This window comes from Salminus brasiliensis, chromosome 12, assembly GCF_030463535.1.
Source record: "Salminus brasiliensis chromosome 12, fSalBra1.hap2, whole genome shotgun sequence".
NCBI classification, from domain to species: Eukaryota; Metazoa; Chordata; class Actinopteri; order Characiformes; family Bryconidae; genus Salminus; species Salminus brasiliensis.
Window position 1 is genome coordinate 30,603,597 of NC_132889.1, and position 14,066 is coordinate 30,617,662.

General features: G+C 40.8%; 2 protein-coding genes across 2 annotated transcripts; one reads left to right on the plus strand and one right to left on the minus strand.

The window, feature by feature from the left end:
* Positions 1 to 2,808: 2,808 nt before the first annotated feature.
* On the minus strand, positions 2,809 to 7,360 carry LOC140573581 (serine/threonine-protein kinase pim-1-like). The gene is made up of 7 exons (XM_072693019.1): positions 7,258 to 7,360; positions 4,438 to 4,599; positions 4,166 to 4,260; positions 4,023 to 4,073; positions 3,524 to 3,899; positions 3,188 to 3,352; positions 2,809 to 2,915 (listed from the first exon to the last, which is right to left on the minus strand). Exons 1-7 carry the CDS (start codon positions 7,358 to 7,360, stop codon positions 2,809 to 2,811), a joined length of 1,059 nt encoding a protein of 352 aa, XP_072549120.1.
* Positions 7,361 to 7,362: 2 nt separating this feature from the next.
* On the plus strand, positions 7,363 to 12,710 carry phb (prohibitin). The gene is made up of 7 exons (XM_072693255.1): positions 7,363 to 7,432; positions 8,114 to 8,216; positions 9,464 to 9,625; positions 10,297 to 10,439; positions 10,528 to 10,644; positions 10,750 to 10,845; positions 11,807 to 12,710. The coding sequence occupies exons 2-7, from the start codon at positions 8,132 to 8,134 to the stop codon at positions 12,017 to 12,019; spliced, it is 816 nt and encodes a 271-aa protein (XP_072549356.1). The 5' UTR covers positions 7,363 to 7,432; positions 8,114 to 8,131; the 3' UTR covers positions 12,020 to 12,710.
* The last annotated feature ends 1,356 nt before the right edge of the window (positions 12,711 to 14,066 follow it).

A 14,066-nucleotide genomic window follows, 5' to 3' on the forward strand; every position in this document is an offset into this window, starting at 1 on the left:
CCTCTAACCTTCATGCCAGAAACAGAAGACTAGTGAATGTTCACAGATAGAGAATATGTATATATATGTACACAGTTATACAGTTAAGCACTTGAACATCCTACCATGCTCTCTGTGACATATACAAATGACCAGCAGACTCCGCTGAACTCAATTCTGGATCACGAAGGCAAGAGTAAAGATCTAATTGACTCTGAAAGAGGGTTCAATATTGGGACACAGATGGCAGTAGCCTCAGTCTCAGACTGCTCATCTGGTCGGTGTTTCAGTAAGAACAGTGACTGAAGAGACTTCTCCACTTAGATCTAAAAGGCCTCAGTAAACAGGGCTGAAGATTGTGGTTGAAAGCACACATTCACAGTCAGTGAGCGTGATGTTCATGTGATACTGTGATATGTAAAAAAACGGAGGAGCAGATGTTCCTCAGATGATGGAGAATGGCAGTGCAGGACATGATCAGCCTGTCAGCATGAACAGTCCGTCCACACCTACATAGATAAGGGTGTTAAAGCCAGGCTACTGTGCAGAAACCGCTTGATACAAAGACAAATGACCACCTGAGAGCTCAGCGATGTGAAAATCACAGGCACTGCTCTACAGAGACGTGGAAAGAAGTGAGACAGTCTCATTACTAATGCTTCACCGTATTCTACACAAGTGGGTGAGTGCATGTTTGGCCAAGAGAAGAGTACAGGCCTGAACGCTTGACCCCTACAGTGAGTGGTCTGGTGGTTCGGTTATGCTGTGGAGGACATTATGTTGGCTTTCTGAAAATGATAGAACTCAAATCCTATGGCTTTCAAAGTCACCAGATCTCAACCTAGTTGAACTTCAATGGTACTGATGCGTTACTTAGCACTCTCCACCACCATCAATAAAACTGAGGGACTATCTCTTAGAAGAGTGGTATTCATCCCCACAGAGCAGTTCCAGAAACTTATAGAATCCATACCAAGATACGTTGAAGCTGTTCTGGAATCTTATGGTGGCTCAACACCTTAGTGAGACATTATGTTGATTTTTCTTCCAATTGTCTCCCATCTGTGTGTGTATATAATAAAGAGTCATACTGAGTATTGACTTTATTAATCAGGCCTAAACTACAGACACCTGAATGGCCAAGGATCCTGTAAATAATGTTCATGACCAACAAAGATAAAAACAAAAAGCAAGAAAGGTAAAACCAAAGGCAATGCTGCCATCTAGTGCCAGCAATGCACAGTTCACAATCCACAACAGTGGTCAACAAAGCTCCTGAATATCCATCTTCCTACAGACCCACAGGGCTCAGTTGTAGGGTAGATGAAACTGATGTTAATTATGAGAGAACTGCAGTGTGGGTCTATGTACAGGGTTTCAGTAGTAGGTTGATGTAGCAGGTACAGTGATAGGTCTTTGGTTCACAGTCCTATATTTTAACTTAAATTGACATTTTCTTCAAGTTGTATGTGCTTTGATTAGAAATATTTAAAAACAGCAGCAGTACAAATTGATATGATCCAGTATGACTAGAGTACCATAGTCTTTTTTGGTGGATTGGTAGATTAAGGATCAGCAGTTTATTTAACCATTATCATTGTCTTAAAGTTTATAAATGATCTTTTGAAACATTACACCAATAGAGCACATTCATTTCTCACCATGAACTTGTGGAATGGCATTGTCATGAATACAGTGTCTTTATGCAATGCCAAATGTATGGGTGTAACTAGACATTAGCATGGTGATACACGTAAATGACAAGAGCTGCAACGTTTCAGAGTTTATTTTCTTGATGAAACAACTCAAGCTTTCTGATTGCTTGCCTCCTTTGATCTGATGGAGGCCTCACCCTAGCATTAGCACTCACTCCTACATCTCACCCTAGCTTCCACACTCACTCCTACACTAATACCTACACCTCACACTAGCTCCTACACTTCATACTGGCTTCTACACTCACTCCTACACCTCACTCTAGCTCCTACACTTCATACTGGCTTCTACACTCACTCCTACACCTCACTCTAGCTCCTACACTTCATACTGGCTTCTACACTCACTCCTACACCTCACACTAGCTCCTACACTTCATACTGGCTTCTACACTCACTCCTACACCTCACACTAGCTCCTACACTTCATACTGGCTTCTACACTCACTCCTACACCTCACACTAGCTCCTACACTCACTCCTACACCTAACACTAGCTTCTACACTCACTCCTACACCTCAGACTAGCTTCTACACTCACTTCTACACCACTACCTAACGCCTCACACTCACTCCTACACCTCACACTAGCTTCTACACTTCATACTAGCTTCTACACTGACTCATACACCTCACACTAGCTTCTATACTTCATACTAGCTTCTACACTGACTCCTACACCTCACACTAGCTTTTACACTCACTGCTACACTAATACCTACACCTCACCCTAGCTTCTACACTCACTCCTACATCTAACACTAGCTTCTACTCTCACTTCTACACTAATCCCTACACCTCACATTAGCTTGTACACTCAATGGGTCACAGACTGTGCCACATTTGTGTTTTCCCCTAATGTTGTTGTGATCTGTCTCAGCAGGCCAACACAGGATTCTCTTTCCACAGCCTGAAACACAAACCAAACACTATGCATTAGATACAGATGCACTCCTTAAGAGTGATTTTTTCATGTTAATTGATATTTCTAGAAAGTTAGGAGCATCTACTAATATCACACTACCAGCTTCTCTCTAGCACCAAAATACATATTTTAGCTTGTGCTGCTTCTTTTCTAAGCATTAACTTCCTTTCCTCCCTGGCTAACCTGATCCTAGGCTGACTCGTTGCATTGGAACCAACTGTGCTGCAAGATCTGCTGAAAAGTAGGCCTCCTGGATGGTTTGTTCTGCAGGCACCAGCTAATTAGATCGCAGCATTCTGTGTAGAGTGATGGGATTGGATGAAAGAAAGATGCTTCAGTACGACGTTTATCTTATCTTTTTAATGATCTCTACATTTCAAAAAGACTACCATGCTAAATACACATATCTGAACTTCTACATTTGGGGACACCTGGTATGTACTGCAATCCTTCTGCTTTAGTTCTGCATATTCTCCCAATTACAGATCAAGTTCCTGATTTCTGTCTCTTACACTTAGATATGTGTCTGTTTTCTTCTTGTTTACCAAGATGCTCCCATTTATCTTACCACTGGATAGGCACAGAAGCCCCTTGAGGATATCCCGGCCGCTTGTAAAAGGCAGGAATCCACACACCATCCTGAACAGAAGGATCCCTAACGACCACACTGTTGCAGGCCTGGCGTGGTACCTTCGCTTTTGAAGGAATTCTGGAGGCCAGTATTCCAAGGTGCCTGAGAACATAACAGAGGGAGAGAAACAAGGAGAGCTGAGCACAGATCTTCATTTCTATCTTCATTTAACAGCTCAAGTGGCTATGGGACATCAGGCTCCTCTGAGGATCCTCCTTTTTTAAACAATGTGTGAATTTTGTAGTGATTTCAGTGCCCTAAACTCAATTATACCTGCATAATCAGTATGTCCAGCCTTCCTGACCCAGTCACCACAACCAAAGTCAATGAGCTTTAGCTCCGAGGTGTCCGTGTTGACAAGGAAGTTCTCTGTTTTGATGTCCCGGTGCAGGACACCTCGCTTGTGGCATTTTTTTGCTGCCCCAACTGCCTGGACCATAAAGTCTCTGGCCATGTCTTCAGTGATGGAACCTCCAAAGTTGTCAATGAAGGCCTCCAAGTCCATGCAGGGGTGAGGACGCTCAAGGATTAGAATATATCGCTCAGGCTCATCAAACCACTCGATGAGCCTTATAATATTGCTAACGGGTGGCGCACTCATCATCTGCATGAGAGCCACTTCAGCAGGCACAGACTTGGAATCATCAGGCTGCAGGAAAAATTGCGGGATCAGAAAATGAGAACTGATCATGTGAAATCCAGTTCTGTGTTACTACTAGTATGCTTTATGGACAGGTTTTGGTAGGTAAAACTGGGTTCTAGATGCACTTACACTTTGGACGTACAGATCACCTTCCTGTTTTGAGACAAATTTAATGGCCACCTGCACACAAGGATAATACAAGGTATTAGGATTATGGGGACTGAAAAGACAATAGACAGATAATGAAGTTATGGAGAGACTGATGTAACAACCTGTAGGAGATCAGAGAGACGTGTTCCCTCAAAGACTGTTCCAAAGCCTCCTTCGCCCAGTTTCTTTCCAGTCATATAGAAAGATTCAAAGGTTTCTGTGGAAAATAGTGGTGAACATGAGCATTAGCTCTCTTTAGATCATTTAGCATGTGTTTATCTATTAACATCACCTGCTGTGCAGGGGGCAGTGAAATTTACATCATGTAAACTTGGATAATTAAAGGTTCACTTTTATACACAGGACCTTCTTATGGTCTGGCCAATCAACTGACCTGGCTTGGTGGCCTTCGTCTGTCCATGAGTTGTGTCCTCGGGCCCGTGCACGGTCCCTTTCCTCTTCTTCCTGGTAGAGGCTTCAGGAACTGGACTTGTTCCTTCCAGAACACTGCGGCTGGGTTTCACCTCTGTCCTTTTCCTCTTTCTACCACCACCATCTGCGTACAGGATGATTTGTATTTTTAATGAAATTTCATAGACCGTGAGCTGCGTATATTTATGCTAATGGTAATACTAGACAGGTAGCTACATAACATTGATATACTATTTTCTTACGGTAAAGTGCTGTTTAAACGTGCTGAAACTGCACTAGTGTCCATAAACAATGTTGCTAAGTAAAGACCATTTTTGTCCCTTCACTAAAGTCTCATATCAGATTCATGGCCTTAAAACAAAAGCAGCTCTAATAACTAAAACTTCAGCAGGAGTGTATGGACTGACCTGTATGTTTAAAGCGCTGCTCCATCGTTTTCTGAGTGTTTTCGTTCATTGAACTCAACAGAAATGACCAACTTTCAAGTTGTACAGTTTTTATAACTCATTTATTGTGACATCATAATGAGCTTGTTGTCACAGTGATGTTCTGAAATCTGGGCCTTGTATACTTTATATGTATGTATAGAAATGTGTTTGTGTGTGTGTGTGTGTGTGAGAGAGAGAGAGAGAGCAAGAGAGAGAGAGAGAGAGAGAGAGAGAGAGAGAGCACCCATTGCTGACACAGACGTGCAAATGCACACACACAGCTTGTCTAGTCCCTGTGGAGAAATACTGTCAATAAAATAGGACTCTCTGGAGCAGATAAACAATAATGTGCCAGGCGTGGGCTAGAAGGGTATAAAGCCCCCCTCAGCATTGAGCTGTGGAGCAGTGGAACTGTGTTCTCTGAAAAGCAGGTGCTCTGGGATGAGTTGGGGAGTTGGCGATGAGGCGGGGTGGTGATCATCCAACATTCTGACCTCTCTAATGCTCTTGTTGCTGAATGCAATTAAATCCTCACAGCAATGCTCTGAAATTGGTAGAAAGTTTTTCATGAGCAGTAATTTGGTTTAGTACCCTTCATTTCTTAATAAACAGTGAATAAGCAGGTGTCCAAATACTTTTGTCCATAAAATGGTGGTTACTTTAGAGGACCAGAACAAATCAAAGTCAGACCACAACCCTTGCTGGATCCTGTGCTGTTTGCCCTGCATTTCAGGCTACAGCATTTCAGTAGTCCATGGACATATGCTGAGTTCTGTTTGTGGGCTTCAGCTCAGGGTTGTGAGCCCTCGTGCCAGAGCTCCTGCAGCTCACACAGATTCACCTGTCTGTGCCAGATCCTATGTACCAGTGAAACATGGACTTCCTGATCAAGAGGGGAGAGCAGGTGTAGCTCATCCACAACATCTGATGAAATGCATTAAGCACAGAAATGTGCCAAAGGTTTCCAAAGCTTAAAGCTATTAAGTGTTCTTGCTAATATGATCTATGAGAAATTGAGAAAATAAGAAAAAGTTTTAAAGAGTAACTTATTTTATTATTATTTCGTTTTTCATTACTACTTTAGCCTTTTTCACATATCCATATTGACCAACCTGACGTGCATCTAAGATATCACCAAGTAAATGTTTTTATTTAATTAAAACTTATTTAAAAACATATTATGTATTTGACATATATATAAATATATATATTTTTGTAAAAGCTCTCTGATTGATGTCACTCTGTTTGACTAAACCATGCAAACATACACAAAATACAACACAAACAATTTTTATGCTTATTTTTTTAAACATTTTGACCCTATTATGGTAAAGAAAATAATGTTTCAAATTGTCTTTGCCACGGACGTCTTTATACTAGGCTACATACGTCTGCTGTGTCCTTGCTGGAGTGCGACGTGATGTGCAGGTGCGATGGATAACTTACAAACCAATAGGGTGTCAGAATGGTGTGTGTTTACACTTCTCATCCAACAACAATCACAAATAGGGTTACTGTTGTTGTTGTTGTTGTTATTGTTGTTATTTTTGAATGATGACAAGTCAAAATGAAAACAAACCAAAATGAAATAGGAGTAACGAGGCTATTTTTAAAATGTAAGGAGTAAAAAGTTCAGATAATTGAGTAAAAATGTAATGAGGACAAGTAAAAAGTCAGCTGAAAAATAATTACTCCAGTAAAGATAAATAGATAACCAAAATTTGTCTGGATGAAATAGATATTAATATCAATAATATTAATAATTATTTCATGCATTCAGTGGGAAAACATTTTCAGGAGTATGGTGTATACGGATGTGGATCTTTTTAAAAGTTTATTCTCTTGATGAGAATTTTGAAATTGGCTCTTGATGACCTTTGTATCATGTATTTCTAAGTTCTTAGTATTTGGTGGTGTGTTCACCTTTTAGCTTTAATAGGTGTGCACTGAGCTGTCATGGGCTCCACATGTTCTTTCAACAACCTCAGTAGGTCAAATCCACCTAAAAGTGTTAAGAGATTTAAAAAGACTAAAAACAGTGTATTAGGTGTTTATCTTTTTATCATCCATCCATCCATCCATCCTATCTATCTATGTAGTGACCTACAAATGATGCAGCACCTTGATTTTTTTTTTTACTTCCTGTCAACATTTGCAAGTTTAAATAATAAAAAAAAATGTTTCTTTCATTGTGATCATGAACGTTGATTTACAGGGTTAGAAAACCCTGAGCCTGTGAAGGACGGCCAAGCGGAGGAACCTTTTATGCAACTATTCTATTGGGACACAGCCTTTCTGCTTTCGGATACTCCCTAAGTAGGCAGCATCCGTTGCATTTCAGACATAGCCGTGACCATGCGTGACCAGAACCAATGAAATCTCTCCATACTCGCAGGCCTGAACTTCACCGCTGCGGAGTGTCCAATCAGATCCGCTCCTGTTGGTCAGTCTGCGCATGCTCATAAATCCCGCCCGTTCATGTGGCTGGTCTGTGGGTTTCTGTGGAGGTCACAGTGATCGGGAGCCCGGGTGAGTTAGAGTGTTTGAAGCCCATGTGGCTGTGAACACATGCTGAAAGTGTGCTGGTTATCTCTTTAGCCATTTAGGGTTTGTGTTTTTGTGCCGCTTTGGGTGGAATAGCTTGTTTTTGGGGTGTAAGATGACAGGAGTGCGATTGCAAAACGCTGCAGCATGGCTAGTTGAGGGGCAGCTAGCTAGCACTGACATTATAGCTAGCTATAATGAGTCTGCGTTCTTGTTGCAACTGATCGAAATGTTTGTTTATTTATTTATGTTAAGAACATGTCATTTCATTTTTAGCTTACTTTGTAATTGTAGCTATAGCCACTGAATATGTTTAGGCTTTTGCAAAATACTATTGGCCCCTATAGCATACAAGGCCTCTGAACGTTGCTTACATTTGTCACATTTGACTCGTTTGACATTTATCCAGCTACCTTCTTGAGTCTTTGGCACTGATGTATGTTTAATATCTGTGTTTGGTTCCTGATACACGTGTGAAGAGCAGGTTTTAGGCTATTTTAAAAGAGCCGGGTTCAGCAGCAGCTCGCTCTTGGCCCTTTCTAAGCCCTTTCTAAGCATTACACGATGTATCTGCTAGTGCTTTACGTTTTTCACAGAATACCAATAGTAACATGTGTGTAATGCTGTAGAAATAAATAAATAAATGGTCACTTTTCTTCTTTTCAGAGGTATCACTCTGTTGCCATGGCGAAGCTCTTTGAGTCCATTGGGAAGTTGGGATTGGCCTTGGCCATCGGAGGAGGTGTGGTGAACTCTGCCCTCTTTAATGGTAAGTGGATTTCGGTTCAGTCGTGGGCTCTCTTCCTTCCTCACTTGGACCCAGTTCAGACATCAAGTGTTTTAGCTAGTTGTTCATGCTCATGTTCGTGGACCGATCCAGAGCCGTTAAGTGGCTGCCCCACAGCAATACAGCAATTTTCTATTTTTTATATATTGTGATAGATTTTGTTATCATGATGCACAATAAGCTTTTCTAAGCATATAGAGGATATTGTTGGCCCTTTATAAACACTGATCAAATTCAAGTGCATTTTCAGTGTAATTAGACTGGTGTAATAAGATGATGTGTTTAGTCTGAAAATAAAAATAAAAAAAAAGGTAAAGGTGCACGTATTTGTCACTGTACAGCGAAATGTGTCCTCTGCATTTAACCTATCTGGTAGTGAACACACACACACACACATGTGTTACGGGCAGTGAGTACATACGCACACCCAGAGTGGTGGGCAGCCAACTCCACATGTATTGTGATAAATATTGCATATTGTAAAACATTTTAAATATCGTGATCTAGTATTTTAACCATATTGTTCAGCCCTATATTCACATCACACGTGAAGAGTATTTGATCATAATAGATCATCGATCCTAACAGAGGTGTAGGCAACCTCAGTTTTTGTCATTTGTTATTTTGCATGCAATACATTCAGCTGACTAGGGGGAGAAAAAAAATATACAAATGAAACAAATAAAAACGAACAAGCAAGCCCACAAGTAGACCATCACATGTTACATTAAAATCAGGACTAAAGTAATAAAAGTACAAGGAAGAACTGTACTGTCTATATAAGCTTAAGTCAACTTATTAAAATAAGGCACATTTTCAGACCCTCTTTATATTTGCTGTCAAAAAAATTACACATTACACACTGTCAAAAAATCGCACATTAAATACAGTGGTATTGAAATGCATCACTCCGTAAAAATGCTGTGCATTACACACATGTTAATGCTGGACAGTCCAGAAATTCAGTGGTGGACATAAGGTATTAAAAAAAAATTAAATGCAGGGTTTTTGGTTTGTTTTTTGTTTTGTTTTGCTAGAAGTCAATAAATCAAAGTGCTTGTTCATTTTCAAGGTTCTGCTATGTTGTGGAAGGCTAATAACGAATGAGTGTGTTGAATATTGGACCATGCATGTAGATCTCCATCTCTGGTTCATTTCATGGGTTCAGTTTTTTTAGGTGTCTGTATTGTTTGATTTTGACGTCATATCTGTTTCTATGTGCTCCGCAGTTGACGCCGGCCACAGGGCAGTCATCTTTGACCGGTTTAGAGGAGTTCAGGAGGCCGTTGTTGGGGAAGGAACACATTTCCTGATTCCGTGGGTACAGAAGCCCATCGTTTTTGACTGCAGGTCCCGTCCACGCAATGTGCCCGTCATCACTGGAAGCAAAGGTAACTACTGTCCTTTCATTTCATGATCTTGACCTCAAGGGGGCAGCCATGGCCTTATTATTTTTTACAGTGCTTAGTGGCCTTGGCATAGTTGTTATAGCCACAGTTTAAATAACTATTAGGCTTGTGTCACACATGCCAGCCTTTATTTGTGTTGAGTGATGTAGACCAATCTCTCTTTTCGTTTTGGTCCATAGCAGTAAGACCAGTGGTGGACGTCTGCGGTCCTTGAGGGCCGGATTACTGCACAGTTTTGTGCTTTTCTGGCTCAGGCACAGCTGATCCAGCTCCCTTGTTAATTACCAGATTTATTAGGTCTGTTAGAGCAGGGAAATCAGCAAACTGCTGGACCCCAGCCTTCAGTGTCCTGTGCCTGTGACTGGGCTGTATTTATTATTATTGCATAATTATTGTTTTATATTGCGCTATTCTGAGCATGTCTTGGATATTGTCAGCTCTCAAACACTGCCCATTTGTATATTTCATTAGTAAGGGAGACTTGGTTAACTGTATTTAGTACAGTGTGTGAAATTTGTATTCGAAGGGTCTTTCTTGAATATTTTAATTATCTGTACCTGTGGAATGTACAGTATCTCGATCACAGTGACTAGTGACTTTAAGGCTAATGCTCTGTCAGTATCATAATTGCCTTTCTTGTCCTGTTTCTTCAGATCTACAGAATGTGAACATCACTCTGAGAATTCTGTTTAGGCCGGTAGCAAATCAACTGCCAAGGATTTTCATGAGCATCGGTGAGGACTATGATGAAAGAGTGCTCCCCTCCATCACCACTGAAGTCCTGAAAGCTGTTGTGGTACGTCCCTAGAAATTATTCTGAAGCAGTGGAAATGAGCTTAAACTAGACCGTAACCCTGTTGACACGTCTCTGTGTTTGACCTCAGGCCAGGTTTGATGCAGGAGAGCTGATCACTCAGAGAGAGCTGGTATCCAGGCAGGTCAGCGAAGATCTGACTGAGAGAGCGTCCACTTTTGGCCTTATCCTCGACGACGTCTCCCTGGTAACCCTCGCTCCTCGGCTTCTTGTTAACCTCTTTCCCCACTTCACAACCATTGCAGGTGGATTAATGATGATATTTAAAGCAGCTCTTGTTTTTTCTCCACAGACGCATCTGACGTTCGGTAAGGAGTTCACGGAAGCTGTTGAAATGAAACAAGTGGCTCAGCAAGAAGCTGAAAGAGCAAGGTTTATTGTAGAGAAGGTAAGATACTATTCACATACAGCATACAGAGTGCAAGCAGCTGGCATGGTTATGCCTCGGACTACGGATTGCGTGAAAGGTTATAGTGGCTTAATTTATTGCATTTATTGCATGTTTATAATGCCTTCATTTTGGCAGTAATACTATCTGCCAGCATCAAGTCAAATGTGGAATAGCAGCAAGATTAATCATATTTTGACCAAGGTGGCTGACTTAAGTGCTGTCCAAACACTGGCATTTAGAAGGTATTTATGGTTGTGTTTTAATTTCCCACAGCCTTAAAATGGAGCGCTGAAAATTGCTTGTTAACCTGTGTAGGGTGGGAAAAGGTGTAGATAATTGTAATACAGCAGTGGCATACTCAACATAGTTTATTGCACCTTTGCTACTATAAACCTGTGTGTATAAATATAATTAAAACCTCTCCAAATTTCTCACCAATTTAGCTGTTTTCAATTTCCACCCACTAGCTAAGGCGCTCCGTCTTGCACATGATGTCACCGGTGCTGGGAGGCTAAGTCTAGCTTTCCCCTCATCCAAGAATCATAAAACCAGCCAGCTGCATCTTTTCAAACTGCTGCTGCTAATGTAACTTCTTTGACAACTGCTGAATATGCATAGAGGAGAATGCTAACTACCAATAGGCGCATCAGCTAGACACCCATGTCAGCTGGCATTGTACTGACTGGTGAAGTGGGAGGCAATCATACCCATTCAAGCCTTTTATGCTCTCTTGGAATCCCAGTCACGGATGGCTGTGGCATGAACGGAAATCAAATCTTTGAGCTCATGAAAATGAAGCTAGCCACCCTGGAGAACCCTAATAATAACCTTAAGATTAGATCAAAATAAATATAGTGCATATGCCTTGGCCTTGAACAGCTCCAAATTTTTTAGACTGGGTTGGAATGTAGGTCTTATTGACATTAGCAAAAAATTTACGTGAGCATGTTTCTTGTAGGCAGAGCAGCAGAAGCAGGCAGCCATCATCTCAGCAGCGGGTGACTCTCAGGCCGCCCTCCTAATTGCCAACTCTCTGGCTGAGGCAGGAGACGGTCTGGTGGAGCTGAGAAAGCTGGAGGCGGCCGAGGACATTGCCTTCCAGCTCAGCCGCTCGCGCAACGTCACCTACCTGCCCTCAGGACAGGGCACGCTGCTGCAGCTGCCTCAGTGAGACGCATCCACGCAAACACAGACACACACACTCGCACGTACAGCCCTCCTGCCATAAATACGGCTGCCTGAAGAAGAGAGCATGGCAAAACAGACCCACGCCTGAAGAGGCTACATGCAACTTGGCCAAGTCTGTTTTTTTTTTTTTTTTTTTTAATATCTATTGCTCTGTTTCTGGCACTCTATGGCTAAAATTATGGACTGCCTCAGAGTGTTCCCACCAGTGTGATAGAGTCCGTGTTTGTGTGTGTGGGGCGGGTGGAGATAAAACAGCACTGCAGTTTGTGTGCGTTTGTGTTTGTGTCTGGTGGTGAAATGTAACATGTTCTATGAGTATGTATAATGGCTAAAGCAGTAGAGTCTGAATGAAACAGTTCACCCCGAAATCACAATTTGATTGCACCCGGGGCTTTGTAGAAATGGAAATTATACTAAAGTGAACTCCAGTTAATGGTGGGCACAATTAAGCTCCATCCTAATTAAGTTATGTTCAAACCCACACAAATGAAGCTGTTGACCACCTGTCAGATTGATCTCTACGCTCCTACTAGCCTGACCATGTTTGGTTTGTACTGTTTGTTTTTCTTATTGTATTACAGAAGGAGGAGTATGGATTGCCCTTGCATTCCACAAGTCATTCATTGATAAACTAATGATTATCAATAAACATATTTCTGTTGAAGAGGAATAAAGCTGTCCAGTTTTTGCCTTATAACCATACCATAGTTCAAGATTCAAGATTCAAGAGTTTTATTGTCATATGCACAGCCGAAACAGACAGTTACGCTGTACAATGAAATTCTTACTTTGCTGTCCCTCCATTCACCAATAGATAAAGATAACAAAAAAGAAATTAATAATAAAAATAAAAAATATATACAAAATAAATAAAGTATAATAATATAAGTTGAAGTAAAAAAAATTTAAGTAAACTTTTTGCTTTTTTACAATTAAAAAAAATTAAAATAAAAGTTACATGTGCTAGATATGTAGCTGTTCAAAGAGGTGGGAGAATAGATATATAGATGATATGGCTAACTGGCAAGCTCAGCAACATTACTAGAGTATCTGCCCAGTACCTACTCAAGTCAAGAACACTCTTGAGGAGGTAGGTGCAGCTTTTTGCAAAGTCTACAATCGCACAACACCTTTACAAATGTAAACAGCTACACTGTATGTCCATGTTTGTAATGCATAAGTTATACCCATTGCTGACACGGATGTGCAAATGCATGCACACACACAACCTGTCTAGTCCCTGTAGAAAAGTATTGCTAATAAACTAGGACTCTGGAGCATATAAACAATGGCACCATGCCTAAATGCCAGGTGTGGGCTAGAGGGGTATAAAACCCCCAGCATTGAGTTTGGGAGCAGTGGAACTGTGTTGTCTGGAATGATGGACGATGATGCTCCTGACCTCACTATTGCTCTTGTTGCTGAATGTGATCAAATCCTCACAGCACTGCTCCAGTAGATCTAGTAGGAAGCTTATTGCAATATATATTTTCATTACAATATATACAGTATTTGTCTGGTCATATATTAATAATTAATAGGAGTTTTCTAATGTATACATGTTCTGGTATAATTACAGAATTATTTATGAAAAACAATATAAATGGAAATAAAAATACAAAAGCTACATTTTTTGGACATTGTCCTCATATTGTAAAACATTTTGAACTAAATAAAAAGTATCTCAATTTTTGCTGATGACATTTTGCAGAATTCTGGCAGTTCTTTACATTGTGGCCAAATGTCTTGATGAATGGACCAATAGAAATGCTCCAAAATCCTTTTACATATGACCTCCATTGAAAGTTAAGAAGGCTTTCTCCTTCGCCTTGTTATTTTGGATATATAAATCAAATCATCAAATGTGCATCACTAATAGCGTCACTATATGGAGAAAAGTATTGGGACACCTACAGAAACATTCAGGACATCCAATTCTAAATCCATAGGCATTAGTTAGGAGTTGATCTTCCCTTCACAGCTCTAACAGCAGGTTTGGAGCTCTGTAACTTTACGTGGTCTGATATCCT